This window comes from Poecilia reticulata, linkage group LG6, assembly GCF_000633615.1.
Source record: "Poecilia reticulata strain Guanapo linkage group LG6, Guppy_female_1.0+MT, whole genome shotgun sequence".
Classification (NCBI taxonomy): domain Eukaryota; kingdom Metazoa; phylum Chordata; class Actinopteri; order Cyprinodontiformes; family Poeciliidae; genus Poecilia; species Poecilia reticulata.
Window position 1 is genome coordinate 9,288,934 of NC_024336.1, and position 17,892 is coordinate 9,306,825.

At 41.9% G+C, this 17,892-nt stretch overlaps 1 protein-coding gene across 3 annotated transcripts in view; it reads right to left on the reverse strand.

Annotated features, from left to right (window-relative positions):
• ldlrad4b (low density lipoprotein receptor class A domain containing 4b) overlaps nt 1-17,892 on the reverse strand; it is a 245,941-nt gene that overhangs the window by 39,039 nt on the left and 189,010 nt on the right. Inside the window, exon 1 of one of the 3 annotated variants that reach the window (XM_008411110.2) lies at nt 3,520-3,938. The exons of the other annotated variants lie outside the window; for them this stretch is intronic. Within the exon in view, the coding sequence (XP_008409332.1) occupies nt 3,520-3,613 (94 nt within the window). The 5' untranslated portion in view covers nt 3,614-3,938. Of the gene's footprint in view, nt 1-3,519; nt 3,939-17,892 lie in introns of those variants that run through there. 3 annotated transcript variants of the gene reach the window in all.

The window sequence follows — 17,892 nt, forward strand, 5'->3', positions numbered from 1 at the left end:
CCACTATGCAATAATAGATGTTGTGCTGTTTGTTGTTGAGATATAGATTTTGAACTGGTGAAGTCATTAAAGAATTATAACCAAGTGGTTTTATTGCCAAAACAGCAATAAAACTCTTGTTTTTGAGATTATATATATATATAATTTTTTTTAAATTTTTATTTTTATTTATTTATTTTTTTTACAGTAGCAAGATAGACAACTCCTTACCTGGACTCTATGTATCTGATATCAGCATACCTGCAAGTTACATCAAATCAAATCTAAGACTTTTTAAGACGTTTAAATTAAATTTAAGACCAAAAAACCATAAATATTGGAGATGGATGGGAGATCCTACTGTACTACAGTCAAGCAAAGCAAAAGCAGTGACACTTCTGGGTTCTGTTTGTGGCCTTTGGCTGCAGCTTTGTGCTTCTCATACTGCATGAGGTTGGTGGGCAACAGAAGTGAGCCAGTAATGAAACCTTATCCAGCCAACTAGCAATAAATTTACACTTTTGCCAAAAATGCATAAAAGCTAGCTATGTAGCTAGCAAGGGTATATTAGCAGCTAGTTAGCGGTAGCCTCAAGTAACCGAATCTCTATACCATGTTTCGCCTCATAGAAAAGTCCTGTGAGAAACACAACTACGTACAATACAAAAGATTAAATTGTCACAATTTAAATTGTGACAAAATTTATGACCTGTGATTAACTATTTCAGGCCAACTTACGTTTTGTTAAGAATGACATTTTAAGAAGAATTTTATTTTAAGAAGATGTGAGAGCATTGTTACTTTCCTCACTAAAAAATAGTCAGTCAGAACCAGTGGTGCACAGATAAATCAGCCCCAATTTCCTTCATTTTGGGTGATCGACCGATACATAAATGTGAAGCCACTGCCAACTCAGCAACTTTCTTGCTATATTTAGCAACATTTCAAACAAAAAAATAAATAAAAAATGATAATAAAAAGAAAAAAGTCAGTGTTGGACAAATTTTCCATCAGCTGGCTTTTTGAAGATCAGTAATGTGCAATCAGCCAGAAAACTACAATCGGTGCACCCCTAGTTCCCTAGTTGTTTTCCACACAGAAAATGAACCTGTCATAACTGTCGACAATATGGTTTGGGTTTTACCAGGCAGGACATTTAAACTGAACAAGTGGCTCACTTCAACCTGTTGAGCTGCACAACTCTGCTGCAAACTTTCTCCACCCAGAGCTTTGAATCAAATCCTACATTTTCCTGAATGTCAGTTTACTTTTCCCTCCATCTCAGAGTCCACCAGGATCCACATTACAAAACAACCCCGCTGCACTGTGATCAGTGTGACATTGCCTGATGGAAATGAAAGGGGCAATTTGCATTGGCTTTAAGTGAAATGCCCTCAGCATTTCCCTGCAGGGCAACAGAAAGACAAGGCTGTAGAGTCACACAAGGCGATAGAAAGAATCAATTCTAGAATAAATGGCTTCAGAGTGGAAAATGTTTGCAGAACACGGGCTTGTAAACTCACCCTGTGGGCACCGGATGTTCACAAAACACAGCAGCCGGGCATCTAGTTAAAAGCCTTCCTCCCCATCTGACGAGTGAGTGCAAGTTAACGGCAGAGAAAGCGCGCCTACAACTGTTCCGACTTCGCGGCTCCATTATGTTACAACTACAATAAGAACGTAGCAACAGCGAGGGGAAGAACACTTGTTAAAGGGTTCCTGCCTTTCAAATCCTACATGAAAATCCCAACGTGTGGGACGGGGTTCGGTTCCTGGCCGTGACACGCCGTCTGAGCTGTGATCCTTCTGTGCTTGAGGTCTCTTTCAATTCCCCTCTTGTCGAAATAAAAGAGGGATCGCACAAGCAAGACGGCTCGCTCTGGTTTAAAGGAAAGAGAAAAAAAGAGAGGGAGGGAAGAAGAAAAAAAAGGAGAGAAGAGCCTGACTGTAGTTCTTTTCTTTAGCCAGATAAATCATCAAAGCATGAGCTGCATTATTCAGCCCTGCAGAGTCTGCATGACAACACAGCCGACAAACAAGAGCTCTTTTCAAACCAGACGGCCACTACAGTAGGGCAGAGCTATTTCCAACCACTTGTGAATGGAGCTCCCTCCGACTAGTGAGACGTTGGGGACGAGCAAACTTAGTGAAAAATCAGCCGCCTGTCGTTTATCTCTGAGAACACACACACACGCGCACGCACACACACATACACGTGTTAACCCAAAATGCTACACGGTTTGCTTTTCTGTTTCATGTTGGCACAGTAGTCAATCAACACAATCTTCATGAACCTCCCATCCATCCATCCATCCATCCATCCATCCATCCGTCCGTCCGTCCGTCCGTGAGCTAATCAGGCGCCCTGTCCAAGCCTGGCTATGTGTATTTTTCCTGGCTAGCATCACCGTGGAGCCACAGAATAGTGGAACACCGGCCTTTCTACCACACACACACACAAGCAAGCAAACACACTTCTTGGTTACAATGTGGCGTCAGCACAACCACACTCAGCTGCCAGATCTAAATCTAATATCCTGGGTTCATCTCATGTTGCCCAGCTCTGGCCTCAGCACCTATGGAAATTACACATCACAGTAACTCTGTCCGTCTGTCTGTCTGTAGATTGTCAGTGGGTCTGTCTGTCTGTCTGTCAGTAAGTACATACGCCTGACTGGCTTAGGAGGTGTCTGTGCCTCTCTGTTTATATCTTTGTCGGTACTTGTCTGGCTGACTGGTTATGAATCCGCTCGCCTTGTCTGCTCTGTCTGCTATGTGGTCCTCTACTGTTTGTTTGTCTTTGTCTGTCAGTGGATCTGCCACACTGCCAACAAATACCCCCATCCCATGTCTGTCTGTCTGTCTGTCTGTCCCCTGCATTGCTAGCAGCCCTGTCTGCTCTCCTAAACGCCCCTGCCTCGGCCATAAAGAGGAACATCTGCAGTGGATCAAGCAGGCAGCCAGCAGCAGGGTAGAGCTGATAATGATAGTTTCTCTCTGAGCTACTCGGGAGAGCAGACAGACATAACATACCATTCCAGCGTTTCCTGTCTGCGCTGACAGGCAAACTATTTAACCCTCTGTGGTCATTCCTCCTCAGCATATGCGCTGAGGACAAGGAATACCTCTAGAAAACTATCATAAAACTATAGCAACTCGTTAAAGTAACCCCGAATGTTAAGTTACGGAACTATACTATTTCAACCATAAGCCAGCTTTTACATTTTTAGAGCCTTTATTTTTCAAAAGGGTCATTAATATACGCAGACAATATCACTTTCGTTGAAATACACGCATTGAAAACAGTAGGTTTGCATGAAGTTAGCTAAAAGTTTGCTCCATACAGCGTAGACAAACTGCAGCTCCTTAAAAAGGACTTATAGGTTTAATGAGAGGAATTTTCAACCCACCGCGTAGCTGTTAAAGATTAAGTCTAACATGTTGTCCTTCTGTGGCTACTCAAAACGCATTAAGCACTAAAGTCTCTCGGCAGCTTTTTAAGGTCAGGAGACCGTGAGAGGAGCAGCGAATGTTACTCACATATCTCCATTCCCTGTGGTTGGGAAGCGGTGCAGTTGCAGGAGCAGGTGACATTGGAGTTGCCAGGGCCGCCAGGGGCCGTTACGTTTTGCATGGGGCTGGGCAGACCGGGACACCGCGCCGGGGAGAGAGCCGCCGCCACCTCCGCCGCCGCCGTCGGGACACCCCGACGGAGAAACAACAGGAGGAAAAACTTCCAGGCAGCGGCAGCGCGCAGTCTGCCGCTACGAGTAAACTCCCCCGACAGCCTTCGCACTTAGTGTCACACGTCTCGTCTCACGCCATGTTTCTTCCAGGGCGGCTCGGACGGAGAATTGGAGCTAAAATTCGGGTTCGAGCCATCGCTTAACGCATTCTGGCAACGGCTCTTCTTTGCCTTCCTCCGCTGCTGAGGGCAGCTGTCCTTCCTCTGTTGGTGCGGAGCAGACACAGAGGGTTCTGGCCCCGCCCACAACAGACAGACTTTCACTGGGGCCAATCACATTTCTTCATGGGAGGGACTCAATGGCTCAGAAGCCGCTACCTTCAAGTACTCAAAAGAAGTCCGAATTTTGACATAGTTGAGAAAAGCATCCCTAAACAAAAAATAAAATAAAATCACTGCAGCATGACTCATTATGGCATAGCAAAACATTTTTTTACATTTATTTTTCATGTTTGCTTAGGTGATGAGAGACATATTTAAATAAGAACTATTTAAACAGAAATTGGTTGTTTAATGAAGTCTAAGCTTGTGTGACAACCTGGCATGCTCGAATACTATTATTGTCGCAGGAGTGACTGCCTTGCTCAATGCAACGTCCATGCAATTACAACCCAATATCAAAAGCACCCCAATGTGTGCTGCTGACATTCATCATTACACTACGCAGGAATGCATGAAGAGTACGTGAAAGCATCACCAGGGTAATGCTAGTTCTCCTGAGTATGTCTGGGTGAAGGGGCATGTTTGTGTGCCTTAGCATTTTTATTTTCAAAAGTGTAAGTATTTGTATTGGTGTGAGTGTGTGTCAGTGCTAGGGGTTGTGGGAAGGTTGACCTGACACAGAAAACCGGCAGACGGCCGGGTCACAACTGACAATGGCTGTGTGAGAGCAGAACAGGGGAGATGAGGAGGGGGAAGGAGAACTAGTTGGTCTGGTGTGTTATTTAGGGAGGGTGGGGAGAGCGTTTCAAGTTTCAATCCCTTGTTACGGCAGACTGCAGCCAATGGAGACGCTTCTTTTAGGGATCTAACCTTGAGGTGACCCCCTCTTGCCCCCACCAATGCTGGTCTTGCGGTTCAGTGGCACATGTGAAGCTGAGAGGGAAGAATCTTCACCAAAACACAGTTCCTACTAACGTAACCATAAAAGCACAACTCTGAACCAAAAACATTTAAACTCAATCATCAATCTGGAGTTTGCAGTATGAAAAAAAATAAAAATAAAAAATAGGTCAGTCATATCTGCAGAAAGGCTCTGGATCAAAGGCTACCCAAACTACAACCCAGAAAAAAAAATGAAGAGCTGTCAAAGAGTTCGACCAATGGAATAACATAATATTCTCACCAACATCAACCTTAAAATCAAACATGGCTGCCATGCATTTGAAATTATTTATTTCTGCACTAAAAATAAATCAGTTTATCTACTCGTCTGGTAGTTTATGTATTTTTACTCACCTATATTGACACCTTCCTATCGCGAACATGTTTTGGGTTTGAATGCAAAACTTGCTGAGATTAAATTTGGTTTTAGATTGCATTTCTCTCAGTAATTAGTAAATCACAGTTTTCATCTTCTTTTAAATGAAAAACAGTTAACAACACAATCCAAACATTGAAACATGGTGGTGGAACATCATCCTGAGGTCATGTTCTTCTTAGGGGGAGACTGAGAAAGATGACCAGTGCAAGTCATAAATAAATTCTTAAATGAGACCTGTTGGAGCCTCCCAGACATTTTAGACTGGGATGCTTCAGTAGAACAATGACCATAAGAATATAACAAAAGTCAACACTACAGTTTAAGGGGGAATCAATATATGTCCCAGAATGTCCCAGTTTCAAGACCAGGCCAGATTATTTCAATTAAGAATTGCTAAACATAAATCATGTCCATCTAACTAGAAGGAGAACATTATTTCATACACATTATGCTCAGATTTTAGGAAATGGGGAAAAGCCGCTCAGAGAAGGAGCAGTAACCAACGGCAAAAAAAAAGGAAATGGAACTTTGTGAAGGGGAAACGAGAAGAAAAAGTCAACACCTCCAACAGATGTTCAGCATTAAGTGCTCCAACACTTTGCCAAGTTCCATATCCAATCATGAAAAGAAATGCTCCTTGACTGTAGCTTCCAGTGAATTCCACATTCCTCAATGAGTGCAACACCTTTGGTAAAGGGAAGAAAGGCACAGGGAACAGTGGCACACTATTCAGACACCTGGCACCTGTCAGCATTTCAGTGAAGCAACAACCTGACATGCTGCCACTTTGTCCGCTGAAGAAGCAAATACCAAATCCACGCACTTTGCTTTTTTTTTTCTTTCCACATCTTTAGGCTGAGGTCACGCAAATCCTAGACAAGCTCTCATCCGCAGACACATTCAGACAGCCATCGATTCTCCCTCACACAACCCACCTCCATTCCCTCACAAACACTTGCATCGACACACACGCGGCCGCACAAACATGCACAGTCTGTCTGGAGCGTCAATTCAGTCCCCCAGGGAGCACGTAGGGTGACACCACTAACAGGCCAGACCAGACTAGACAGCCAGCAGACAGATAAATACTAGGCACAGCTGAATACCAAATGCACTCCAGTCTACCAGATCCCTTCCCATCCCCCCTGCCTACAGTCTGCACATGCACACACACACGCACACACACAGAGCCTCTCTGTGCGTCTCCTGGGAAGTGTCTGTCTCATCGTGTATTTGAGGAACGTTAACTTTAGGTTGATGGGTCTATCACGCTCGGCACGTGTGCCTGCGTCTATTTTAGGAGCAGTGAGTGGGGTTTCCTTTCTACTGATGCCTACTCAGAAGTTCACTTCGAGCCTTAACGCTCTTGTTTTAGATTCATTCAGATCAAAGCTGCTCATGCAATGCAACCTGCAAATTTTTTATTTATTTATTTTTTTACAGAGTTACAAACAGGCAGCGAGGAAAAAACAGCATCATCATGAGATGTAAATGCTGGTGCAGCTATTGATAGTATGGAAATCGAGACTCTATTTGAAGTCACTGGAGGCCTGTCATGTATAAATGTGTGCATTCAGTTGTATACTACAACTGAATGCTGGAAGGTTTATTTCTGATGTTAGAAAAGAGACAGTGAATGCAGAAAAAATGATTTGAGCTCCATGTAGGGAAAATAAAAAAAGCAACACAACTATAAAATTCAATTCTTCCCCCTTTTCCAGTGCAGTTTCCCCATGTAAACCTGCAACTGTTAAGCTAGACACCACTTCATAGCGCCATCTTGTGGCTGATATTTAAAAAGGTCTGTTAAATGCACCATCCTGACCATGGAGTGAACAAAACTGTTTCACTGACTGCTTTAGTTCACCTCCCATTTAGGCCATGTTGCTCCCTTTCCTTTCTGAACTGGGAGCAACATGGCCCAGTTCAGCATAATATCTTGTTCATGGAGATATGAAAATATTTTTAAAATGAAGGCTAAATATCAAATACTGTTCTAGACTTCCAGGATGGTGTGGTTAGGGAATTCACAGGGTCTCAGTAGTGTGAAAAAGTATTTGTAAATTTATAGATTTCTTCCATGTTTACTTTTATACCTCACTAAATGTTTTAGATGCAATGTTTTTATTCTTGTAGACTTGATCAACCTGTTGTAACTGATGGATCCTTAAGTGTTTAAGGAGAACGTCCAACCTTCTACTCGGGCGCATTTGGGTTACGCAGAAGAATGATAATTGAAGCAAACCTCTAAATGTCTCACTAAAACAAAGGGAATTTTGGATTGTGAGGGAGCATCATGACCTATGACTGCGGTGAAAGACAAACTATTTGAGGTGCAACAGGAAAGTTGTTGGTCAAGGAGAAATGATGGGAGGTCTGGCTGGGGGCAGGAGGATGCAGAGGTTGTATCTGAACTTAGCTTATTCAAGACTGAGTTCAAGTACCTGACCACACATCTTTTACTGTTCTGCTGGAGCCAGCTCTCCAGCTACTTTCTGTATGCCTCCTTGTTACCTCTAAAATTTGCTTTAAGCTGCTTTTGCATACAAAAATTCCCTCTGGGTTTGTCATTGGGAGAGCATCTCACTGTTCTGGTGAGGATGGTGCTCTTCAAAGAGGTGCTTAGATTCAGTCATGTTACAAAGAACTTTAAAAAGGCCATGCTTATCACTGTTCCTATTGTACCTTTTTGCCACACTTTTTCTTTATACTGAACTTTGCATTCATACACTTGGATTCAGCTCTCTCTTCAACTCCATCACTGCATATGTAATGTCACTATAACACAACATGTATGCATCTAATTACATGTTCTGTAATATTCAAATTTTAAGAAAAAAAAAGGCTTGGAATATATGATTCTGCATTTAATGAATCTATGTAATGTATGAGTTTCACTTTCTGAGTTGGATGTAGGCCCCAAAAATGCTTGGAGCCTACTACAACCTTGAGCTGATTCTGTGGATGGAAGTAACTCCATGCAAAATAAGCATTTCGATGGATGCTGAATTTACAAATCCCAATAAAATTGGCAAGAAAGACCTGCAAGACATAGGCAAAGTGGCAATAAGCAGCAGCTAGTGACTAATTACAGACAAGGTTAAAATGTTATGCATCAGTAAATGTACAATGCTGGTTTGTAATCTTCAACAGAGCTAACAGAATACCTTTGAATCACAAAAGAACTCACTGGACCTCTCGTGGACACAACCGCCATCATGTGATGCGCACTACAGAGGCAGTTAGGCTTGAGGACGATCCATTTAGCCAGGAACGTAACATTTTCAGCAGACCTATAGCTCTAACTTCCTTGTGACCTCTGTGTGTACTAAGTATGTCATTACAAATGTCAGAACAAAAAGAGGGAGATGACTCAGTCTTCATACTAGATCAAGAACAGGACTCATGAATTCACCGTGAGGCATTTCAGCCGCTGACAAGCTGGCAATAACAGACAATAAAAGGATGCGTTTGTTTTAAGTGTCCAGTGGAAACTGCCATCTTGAGCAAAGTACCGGTGAACAGAAAGGCCTCTCCAGACAGTCACAAAGCAGAGCGGAGAGCTGCGCTCGATGAAAAACAACTGGCACGCCACATCACATTTGCTGCTTCTTGCCCTTGTCTGGCTGCAGCTCCGTGTCATATCCTGTCCGCACAGGTGCACCAGCTGTCTGGCTTCCCAACTCTGTTATTGCAGCACACAAACACACACCTCTCTTCCACCCGTCATTTAAAAAAAAAAAAAAAAAGCACCCCTTCTCACCTCCCTTGCTGCCGCAGGCACTACTGCAATGACACTACAGGATTTACCTAAAGGTTGTTTTGTATCTGTGTGCGCCAGAGACGGTCGGGCTTGAAGAAAGACCGAGGAGTGAAAAATGCAAGAGTGCATGGAAGAATGACTGAATTCGAGACGTAGCCAGACAGACACAGGTTGAGGAGACCGACTTAGTAAATGAATAAATCAAGAGCAGAGCAGAAAAAGTAACAGAGATGATGAGGGAGACGGGGGAATACAAGAAGCAAGGAAAGAAGGAGGTAGAACAGCAAGAGAGGACAACAGGAGATGGAAAGAAGGAAGGAAGGAAAGGAAATAACCATGAGGAAGAGAGAACGCAGGGCACAGCTGATTAAAACAAAGAGAAAAGAACCTAGAGACAGCGACAGTGAGGAAGAGTAGATAATCAGCAGGTATTGAGCTCTCTTCACCCCTGCGGTAGGGCCCTGCAGAGCATTGTAATGGGCTGTCTGCCCAGCTGGGGCGATGAGCTCATGTCTGGCTTTTAATGCCAATCTCCTAAACTGGCACACGGCGAGGCTTGGTGAGAGCCGATGCAACACTGCACCTCCGCTGCCCGCCCAGCCACCGCAAGGAAAGGGTCAAAGGGACACTGAGGAGAACGACAAGCGAGGGGGGAGTGAAGGTAAGAGCCATGGAGGACGAAGGTGTGCTCCCGAAAGCCACTTACGTCACCATGCCGATAAGAGCCTCAACCAGACGACAATAATCACACAGCCGCTGAGACGGCGGCTGCAAATGTGTGTGTGTGTGTGTGTAAAAGTGAAGGCTTTAGAGAGAGACAGAGAGAGAGAAAGAGAGAGAGAGAGAGAGAAAGAGAGAGAGAGAGAGAGAGAAAAGGGAGAGCTAATGTGCGTGTGTTTTTATGCAGCCATAAACAGCCATGATTATAGAGTGCGGATGGGACAGGTTATAGCTTCCTGCTGTTAGGAGGACATACATTGCTGAACACATACCGGTAATAAAAGGAAAAGCAGGAATGATTCAAGAGTGCGCACACACACCTGTGTGTGTTTGTGTGGTTCTTTGATGTCTTTTAAATGCCCAAATTTGAACTACTACACAATTGGGCAGAGAGCTGACTTACTTGCAAAGTAGAGGCTCTGTTGAACATCAGTGTTGGTGAGGTTTGTCAGAAACATTACCACCCCAATGCAAGTGTTTGCTTTTACTCCATGTGACAGTTATTCTCACTGCAGGCATTCGGAGCAGCCATTATCCATGTTTCTCTTGTCCCCAGGTTGGCTGCTCAGGCAGGGGATTCAGAAGAGGAGCACCTTCAATCCAGTAAGCATCTGAAGCTCAAAGCATCTACTTCAGTTCTGTTTAAAAAGCAGTGTGAGAAGCTCAATACAGAATTAATCTAATGCTAATTTAATCTAATGAGATAGGATGTATTTATTCTACTACAGCCATACATGGGAGTTGGGTGGTTAATAACTACACCAAGGCTGTTTCCCCACCTGATTGTTCGAGCCATCGCTTAACGCAACCACCTGTTTTCCCAAAATTGCAGCATTTGTTATATTTTCACTTTCACACTGCATTGTGTCAAACAAATCAAATCCTTTGAAAAACCAGTTTCCCCTCCTTGCCTGTGGTGGCGCTGCACCAAGAAGCACTGCAGGAAATGACAGGAATACCTTTGAAGAAGACACTGAGCGCAACTTCCTTCTTCTTGAACAAAAGTGGAGTGGCATCAGATTTTAACAGTTGTATGATTTCTCTTTGGTCTTTGTTAAAACACTATGAACCATTTCTCCCACTAGTTCTAGACAATGCATTTGTTTTGGTTATATTTACCCAGAATGCCCTGCACTACAGTTCGCTTCCTGGTTATGTAGGAATATCCAGTCCACTTGGTATTCATTCATATTTGCTCTCACACCAGACCAGAGCTCACTTCATCCGAACCCAGACCTAAGTGTTTAGGCAAACCAGAGTTAGTTTTTTTCTGTCCTCATCAAAGTTCGATTGCGCATTCACACCTTCCCAAATGAAACAGACTTTCTAGGCAAACGGACTAAGGTTGAATAAAGCAGACTCAACAAGGCTGGTATGAATGCATCCTAAATCTCTTGACTACTATAAACATTTTGGCCTCCATGTTTTGGGTTTCAACTGCATGGGCTGGCATTTTGAGACAAAATAAACAATACATAAGTGCCGCAACTCTTTGATTACCCATCTGCATCCTTAAATTTAGGTGCTCCAGTCTCTTCAATGGCCACAGATATATTAAACTCAACACCTATGAATGCAGACTAAAAACAAACATTTATGAAAGAAAGAAGGTTGAGGTATTCCATTGCAGTGAAGTGATGGGATGCATCCTGTCCAAGAAGTCAGGTTGTGAAATTTCCTCACTATGAAATATTCCACAGTCAACTGCTTATGGTGTCATAATAAAGTGGGAATAACAGCAACTCCATGAAGTGGTAGGCCACATAAAATCACAGAGCAATTTGCATGGACGTGGTGCAGAGAGCACTGAGGTCTCCAACTTTCTGCAGTCAATAACTATATTCATTCAAACTTTACATGGTCTTCAGTTTAACTCAAGAACAAGAGTGGTTCATTAAAAAGGATTTTCATAGCCAAGCAGCTGTATCCTAATCTTTCATCATCAAGTAAAATGCAAAGCACATGGTGAATTGATGTAAAATATGCTACCAGTGATTTCTAGAGCAGTGGATACATGTTCTTTGGAGTAGCAAATAATGTTTCTGTCAGGCAATCAAATGGACCAGTTTGGATTGGGCAGTTACCAGTAGAATGGTACTAGACAGACTGCATTGTGTCAAGTATTAGCGTTGGCTTAGACGAGATTATGACGGTTTATCAGGAGTTACAACCAGTCCCTTTGTTCAAAATGAAAGGAACTCTTAATGCTTTCAGTACACTGAAATATCTTGGAATATTTAATGCATGACTAGTTTGTAGGTAAAGTCTGAGGATGCCATCCTTCCTATTCCAATATGAGTGTGTACCATTGCATAATAACACGAGGTTCATGAAATTGAGTGAAGTTGGTGTGGAAAGGTTTCTTTTACATATGTATTAGTTTGTCTAAAATCAATGATACATGAAGCGCCTACCACTCCATACTGAACAAATTAAACAATGTCTCTGGGCGTCACCATGCTGAAATCCCAGCTTCTTTATCTTTGTTAATGGGAATGTTGTTACCTCATGAGTGACTTCCGAGGTAACTGGAAAGTAGTGTAACACTCCATGCTTGTTCTTAAAGCAGCAGTGTCCCCTGCTGTTGTGACTGATGACTCAGTCAATGTAAGTTTTCATTTAGTGAATGTGACAGGCTGATGACCCTGGAGTGAACGCTTGTTCTGGACTTCCCTGTAATGAAGTCCAGTTTGTCACTGGCTCCACTATTGTGGCAAGAAGGGCTGATGCTTGCAAGAAACTCCTCCTCTGAGCTGCAGTTTCCAAGGTTTGGAGCTTCAGACTCACAGAGCACCAATCCCCCGCAGCTCCTCCACTCAGCTCCTTCAGACTGTCCAGCAGCAATTAGCAAACACCTGATGGACCTGCACATTTGCTGAGCTTATTATACGAGCTACTTCTCAGTGCAACACTGGTAAAAAGGGTTAATAGAGGAGCCATGTTGTGATGACTTCCTGAAGGTGCAATTTACTGAAAGAGGAGAAGTTTTAAAAGGGGCAAAGGCCCAATTTCAAGGTATTAGATTACAAAGTCAAATTTATTTTAAGTTATATTTGATACATAAAGCATTTTTATAACAACTGAAGTTAACAGAGTTATCAGATTGTGCTATAAAATGGCACTATGTACCTGGAAAATATATAATACTGTCCCCTAAAGTCAGTGATGCAACCAGGAATCCATCTTGAAATATTATTTTTTTGTAGAGAATATGTGCCTTGGCACATGAAGGCAACCAGCTTCTCTAAAAAAAAGAGGAATTAAACTGCCAGGCATGTGAGTAATTTAGTGCTTAGCTACATGTTTTTTTTTCCAACAACCAGGTTAACTCACTTATACTGAACTTTTTAATCACAAATCCAAAACTGAACTTTGTTGTCTGTCCTCATGTTTATCATCAGTCATGTACTTATTAGCAGTGTCTGCCAACCTTCTTTACTCTAAACACACAGCGCACAGCTATTACTTTTGCAGTGTCGCACTTTCCTAATTAAAAACAGGATAATTATCCACTCCTGGACTCACATATTTTGAAAGCAGTACGTTGTACTTTGTTTTTCAGCACCCAATATCCTTCAGTGGCAGTTTAAAAAAACACAATAATTAACTGTTCAGCAGCTGCATTTTATGCAAGTGAGTTATTCAAAATGATACTATATCCAAAAGTGAATTATAGTTTTTTTCTGAGGCAATAATTTAACATTGATTATAAATATGAATTTGTTTTAAATAAATGTAATCCCTTTTATCCACTCTATTGACGGATTAGGTTTATCTTCTGTGACCAAACGTTTTACATTTGGAGAAAAAAGGTGGATGCTTACAAATCTGAGAACCCCATCCCAACTGTGTAGAACAAGATTGGCTGCATCATGGAACAACGAGTACAACTTCACATAATAGATGGCATCATGAGGAAAGAACATTATGTGGATGTAGTAAAGTAACATCAGTCAGGAGGTTAAGCTTGGGAGGTCTTAAATAATCCATGAACATAAAACTAACTTAGTTATTATTAGTAGTTTTGGAGTAGTCAACAAGCCTCAGATGTTAAAATTTCAGCAAAAAGTTGAGGAAAATGTTGGGTAGGATATGCTATCCACATGGGCAGCTCTAGGCAGGGGCCAACAGGATAATCCAGTTGTTGATCATGTGACTCATGATGAGAAAAAAGTGTTTCCATTGCAGTTTTGTGAAATAAACCAATTTTGATGCCATTCTTACCGATGAGGTATTCACTGGCATAGTAACTAATGGATCTCCTTGATCAATTTCATTTTTTACATCTGAGAATGCTGCAAGCTACAGTAAACTACTGTAGGGTTTGCACTGAAAACACAATACAAACATTTGTATTGCCTTTCTAATACAAATCTGAGCAAATCTTTGTCAATATTCCGCTGACATCAAAATAAACCAATGTCACAATTGCGGTGTTTTCATGAAGTAACAAATGCAATCAAAATCACAGGTGAATAAGTTTGTTCACAGAATAAGTTATTAAAAAACATGCAGCGCCACAATCCTCCAACTCCCTGTCATTTTCTTCAACACAGTCTGTGCCAGTGGTGACATCCAGTTGTTGATCATGTGACTCGTGTGATGACGAAAAAGTGTTTCAATTGCAGTTTTGCTAAATAAACCAATTCTGATGCGGCCAAATAAAACCTATCTCTTCCAGGTGGCAAAACTTTTCATCAAAAATGTGAATTTTCATAACAATTGTGTTTCAATTGAGTGAATTTATTTTTGAAAATGTCATATTGCTCAATTATATGGTCAATGGATACGGATAAATAGCTTCTGAGGGCAGCAGGTGTGGAACAGACAGAAACTCATGTGAATGTTTAACTAAACCTGCAACACTGAGGAACACAATAAAATCATTACATTAGGTGAGAGATGCTGGACTCAGAGCAACAGCTAACAGATGGATAGTAGTGGGAACATGTTGCAGCGCCCCAGACCTGCTACCACCCCAGCAGAACTTCGTGACATGTAGGTTAGCACAGCCCATGTGCTAACACTGCCTACACTAACACAGCTGCTTCCAATGGACTCCTGCCTGAACTGGTTTGGTTTATTCATAACTGGTATCGAGCCACATGGCTTTATTAGCTCCCGCTTTGGCCATATAGCTCATAAACATCAACCTGTGCCTGCTTGCACCAGCACAGTCTGCATTGCTGCCATCCTCCGGCTCTACAGCAGGACAAAGAAGGAAACAGCTTGTACCAGCGAACGTCCCTGCTTCACAGCTTGGTTTGCTAGAGTAGGTGCCACTCCCCACCCACCCGTCTCCACCCCCCAACCCCTCTCTCCGGCTTTCTGTTGCGGTGGTGGCAAGCAGGACTATGGGGAGTCAACAGATCATCCCACAACAGCTTGTAACCGCAGCGTTGACTGCTGAGGTGCTAAAACCGAAAGCAAGGCTTGGCGACAACATTAACGCTGCATCAAGTCAGCAGTGGCAGATAAATCGTCTGACAGGGTGGAATTAGCAACGAAAATGATGCTTATTTCATCCATGACTCCATATGTGAGGTATGCTGACAGATGCCACCATGCTTAGCCATAACCTGATCAGACTGTAACATCTTATTCGAAGCAGGAAAAAAACCTCTTAGATGTAAATATTCAATATGGAGGTTTATTCATAAATTCTAGACTTAGGAGACAAAGATAAAGAATTATTGTGGTGGTTTGAGCACCAGCTGGAGTTAGGAAGGTAACTCCTGAACAATGGACTTGGATGGTGAAAAAACTATATACATCTTTGTTACTAGCAATTTACTGCAAGTGTTGAGCTCTTTGAAGAGTGACCATAAGGTTCACACTTCAATAAGCTGCCCAACAACACATAATGTATTTTACAGAAAATGCAAAGACAGTCCAGACCACTGTAGGTGATATCAAAATCACCTACAGATAGTCAAATTTCGATAATGTCAAATTTCGATAATTTGACATTATCGAAATGTCAAATTGATTGCGCAATTTGACATTTCGATAATAATTTTGCTTAATGGAAACACGCCCATTTTGCAAAAGCTCTTTTGTAGATTAAAAGTTTTGGAGTAAGGATGTGATGTTTATTTGTATCGAAATTGGTTTATTTTGCAAAATTGACATCAGACGTTGACAACAGCACAAACTCTCAACACACACACACACAGAGATCAAACCAAATTAAAACACTCGTAATATCATGTGTAAGAAATTGGAATGAACCCGGAAAGTTTTGAACGCGCTTTAGAAAAATGAACTAATGACAATGGCAATTTCTTCACTTCTATTATATGGAGGAACTGAGGAAGTGAGGTCTCGTTTTGATCCATTCTTTCACAAAAACGGTCTTCTATTCTGGAACGTTCCTTGTATGAACTCTGACATTCCTTTCCTTCCACAGACTTTCAGATGAATACAAGTAATTTGATTTAAAGAGCCACCCAACAGTTTGACTTTCGTTTTCTGAAAGAGTTGCCTCAGCTGCGTGTTTGGGACGAATGTCTTGCTTAGAAATTCACTCTCATTTCAGAATCTTTCATGTCTTATAGATCTGTACATTTATTTATCCATCCTTCTCTTAGATAAATGAAATCTGCCAGCACCATATACTTTAATTCCACACAATGACGTACACACATTAAAAATGATTTTGAACTGATGTACAAAATCATTTGTGTAAAACCCATAGTTTCTCCAATCATAGTGTGCACAATGTCATCCAAAATGTCAGTTTTGGCCAAAATGTAACAAATTTTATTTTCTCAGATTTAAGTGATTTCTTCTACAGGAAACAGGCTTTAACATGTTTTTCTTCACCAGTGGAGTAATGCGCAGTGAGTGTGTCACACAGGTGTAGTGCATTGCTTTTTGTTTTCTGTATTCTGTACTTGACATATAGGCTGTTCCCCATCATACAGGGTGTAGAGATGCATAAAGTTGTCATCAATTGGTAACATGACAAGACCTACCAGATATTTATAATCCTGTGTCTTGTGATCTTCATAAGACACAGAACGTACTGCAGGCGTCTGTTAAACTCCTGCTTCACTCCTGTTGCCACCACATATTTCCTTTGCAGCCATTGTAGACGTGCTGATTTTAAATTACAAAACTAAAATACCAACAAGTATACCTCATCCAACTCCTCTAGGGGTTTTACTTGTGTTTTCAGCAAGTGTAAAGTGCTTCTTTGCCATAGCAACAGTCTAAACCTAACATAAATTGCTAGCTGGAGAGCTAATCCAAAGACTGACGCATTAGCTTGTCGGGGTAAAGCCGACATCGACCCTCTAGTCAGACTTGGTATTCATGTGTGCTGGCTGACTCAGATCCAGGTAGATGAGGGGTTTGACCATTCACACCTGGCTTTAAAATCCATATTGAGAAATCAGATTTCAGTTGCGTGAGAATGATCAGGTAGTCGCATCACACACTGGGACGACAGCTGAGCAATAAACAAGACATCAACAAAGCTGGGATTCATGGGAATTTTAGGGAGTAACTTTGACTTCAGACTCTTTATGAGAATAATGTAGCATGTAACAGATAGAATATGAGAGAAGAACGGAAGAATAAATAATGTAGGACTTTACAGAGGTCAGAATCAGTACAAAGACTCTAGATTTTACGACCGCATACAAGGAATAGCAATGTTCAACTGATGCAGACAGAAGCATCTCAGAGCATCTCTGAGGGTGACCTGCATACGTAGCCACTTCCAAGTAGGCGGGGCTTGTCCCTCCAACATCTGAGTAAGATGCCGATGTCTCCTCTGATGGCTCATACATGATGTGTTCTAGCTTCATGGCTGAAATATGAATATATTTCCTACAGGGCGTTGAATGGCTCAGTTGGTAGTGTGTGCTCCATGAACGGGGGCTACAGTCCAGGTTGTCCTGGGTTTGATTCCCAGGCTCAGGCCATTTACTGCATGTCTTCTCCTTCTTTATCAAATCTATTTCCTGTCTCTCTATTGTTCAATAAAAGCTGCTAGCGCCAAAAACATCTTAAAAAAACGTCAATGTAACTGTATAGATTTGTCGCTGCCATAATTTTTAATGACCCATCGCGTGAAAAAGCTTATTCACATGATTGTAATTAGGGATGCACTGGTTGCAGATGTCTGGCCAATCTCTCATTAAAAAGTGTAACCTGTTGATTCAGTCTGTGGCTGATACTGTTTTTTTTTTTTTT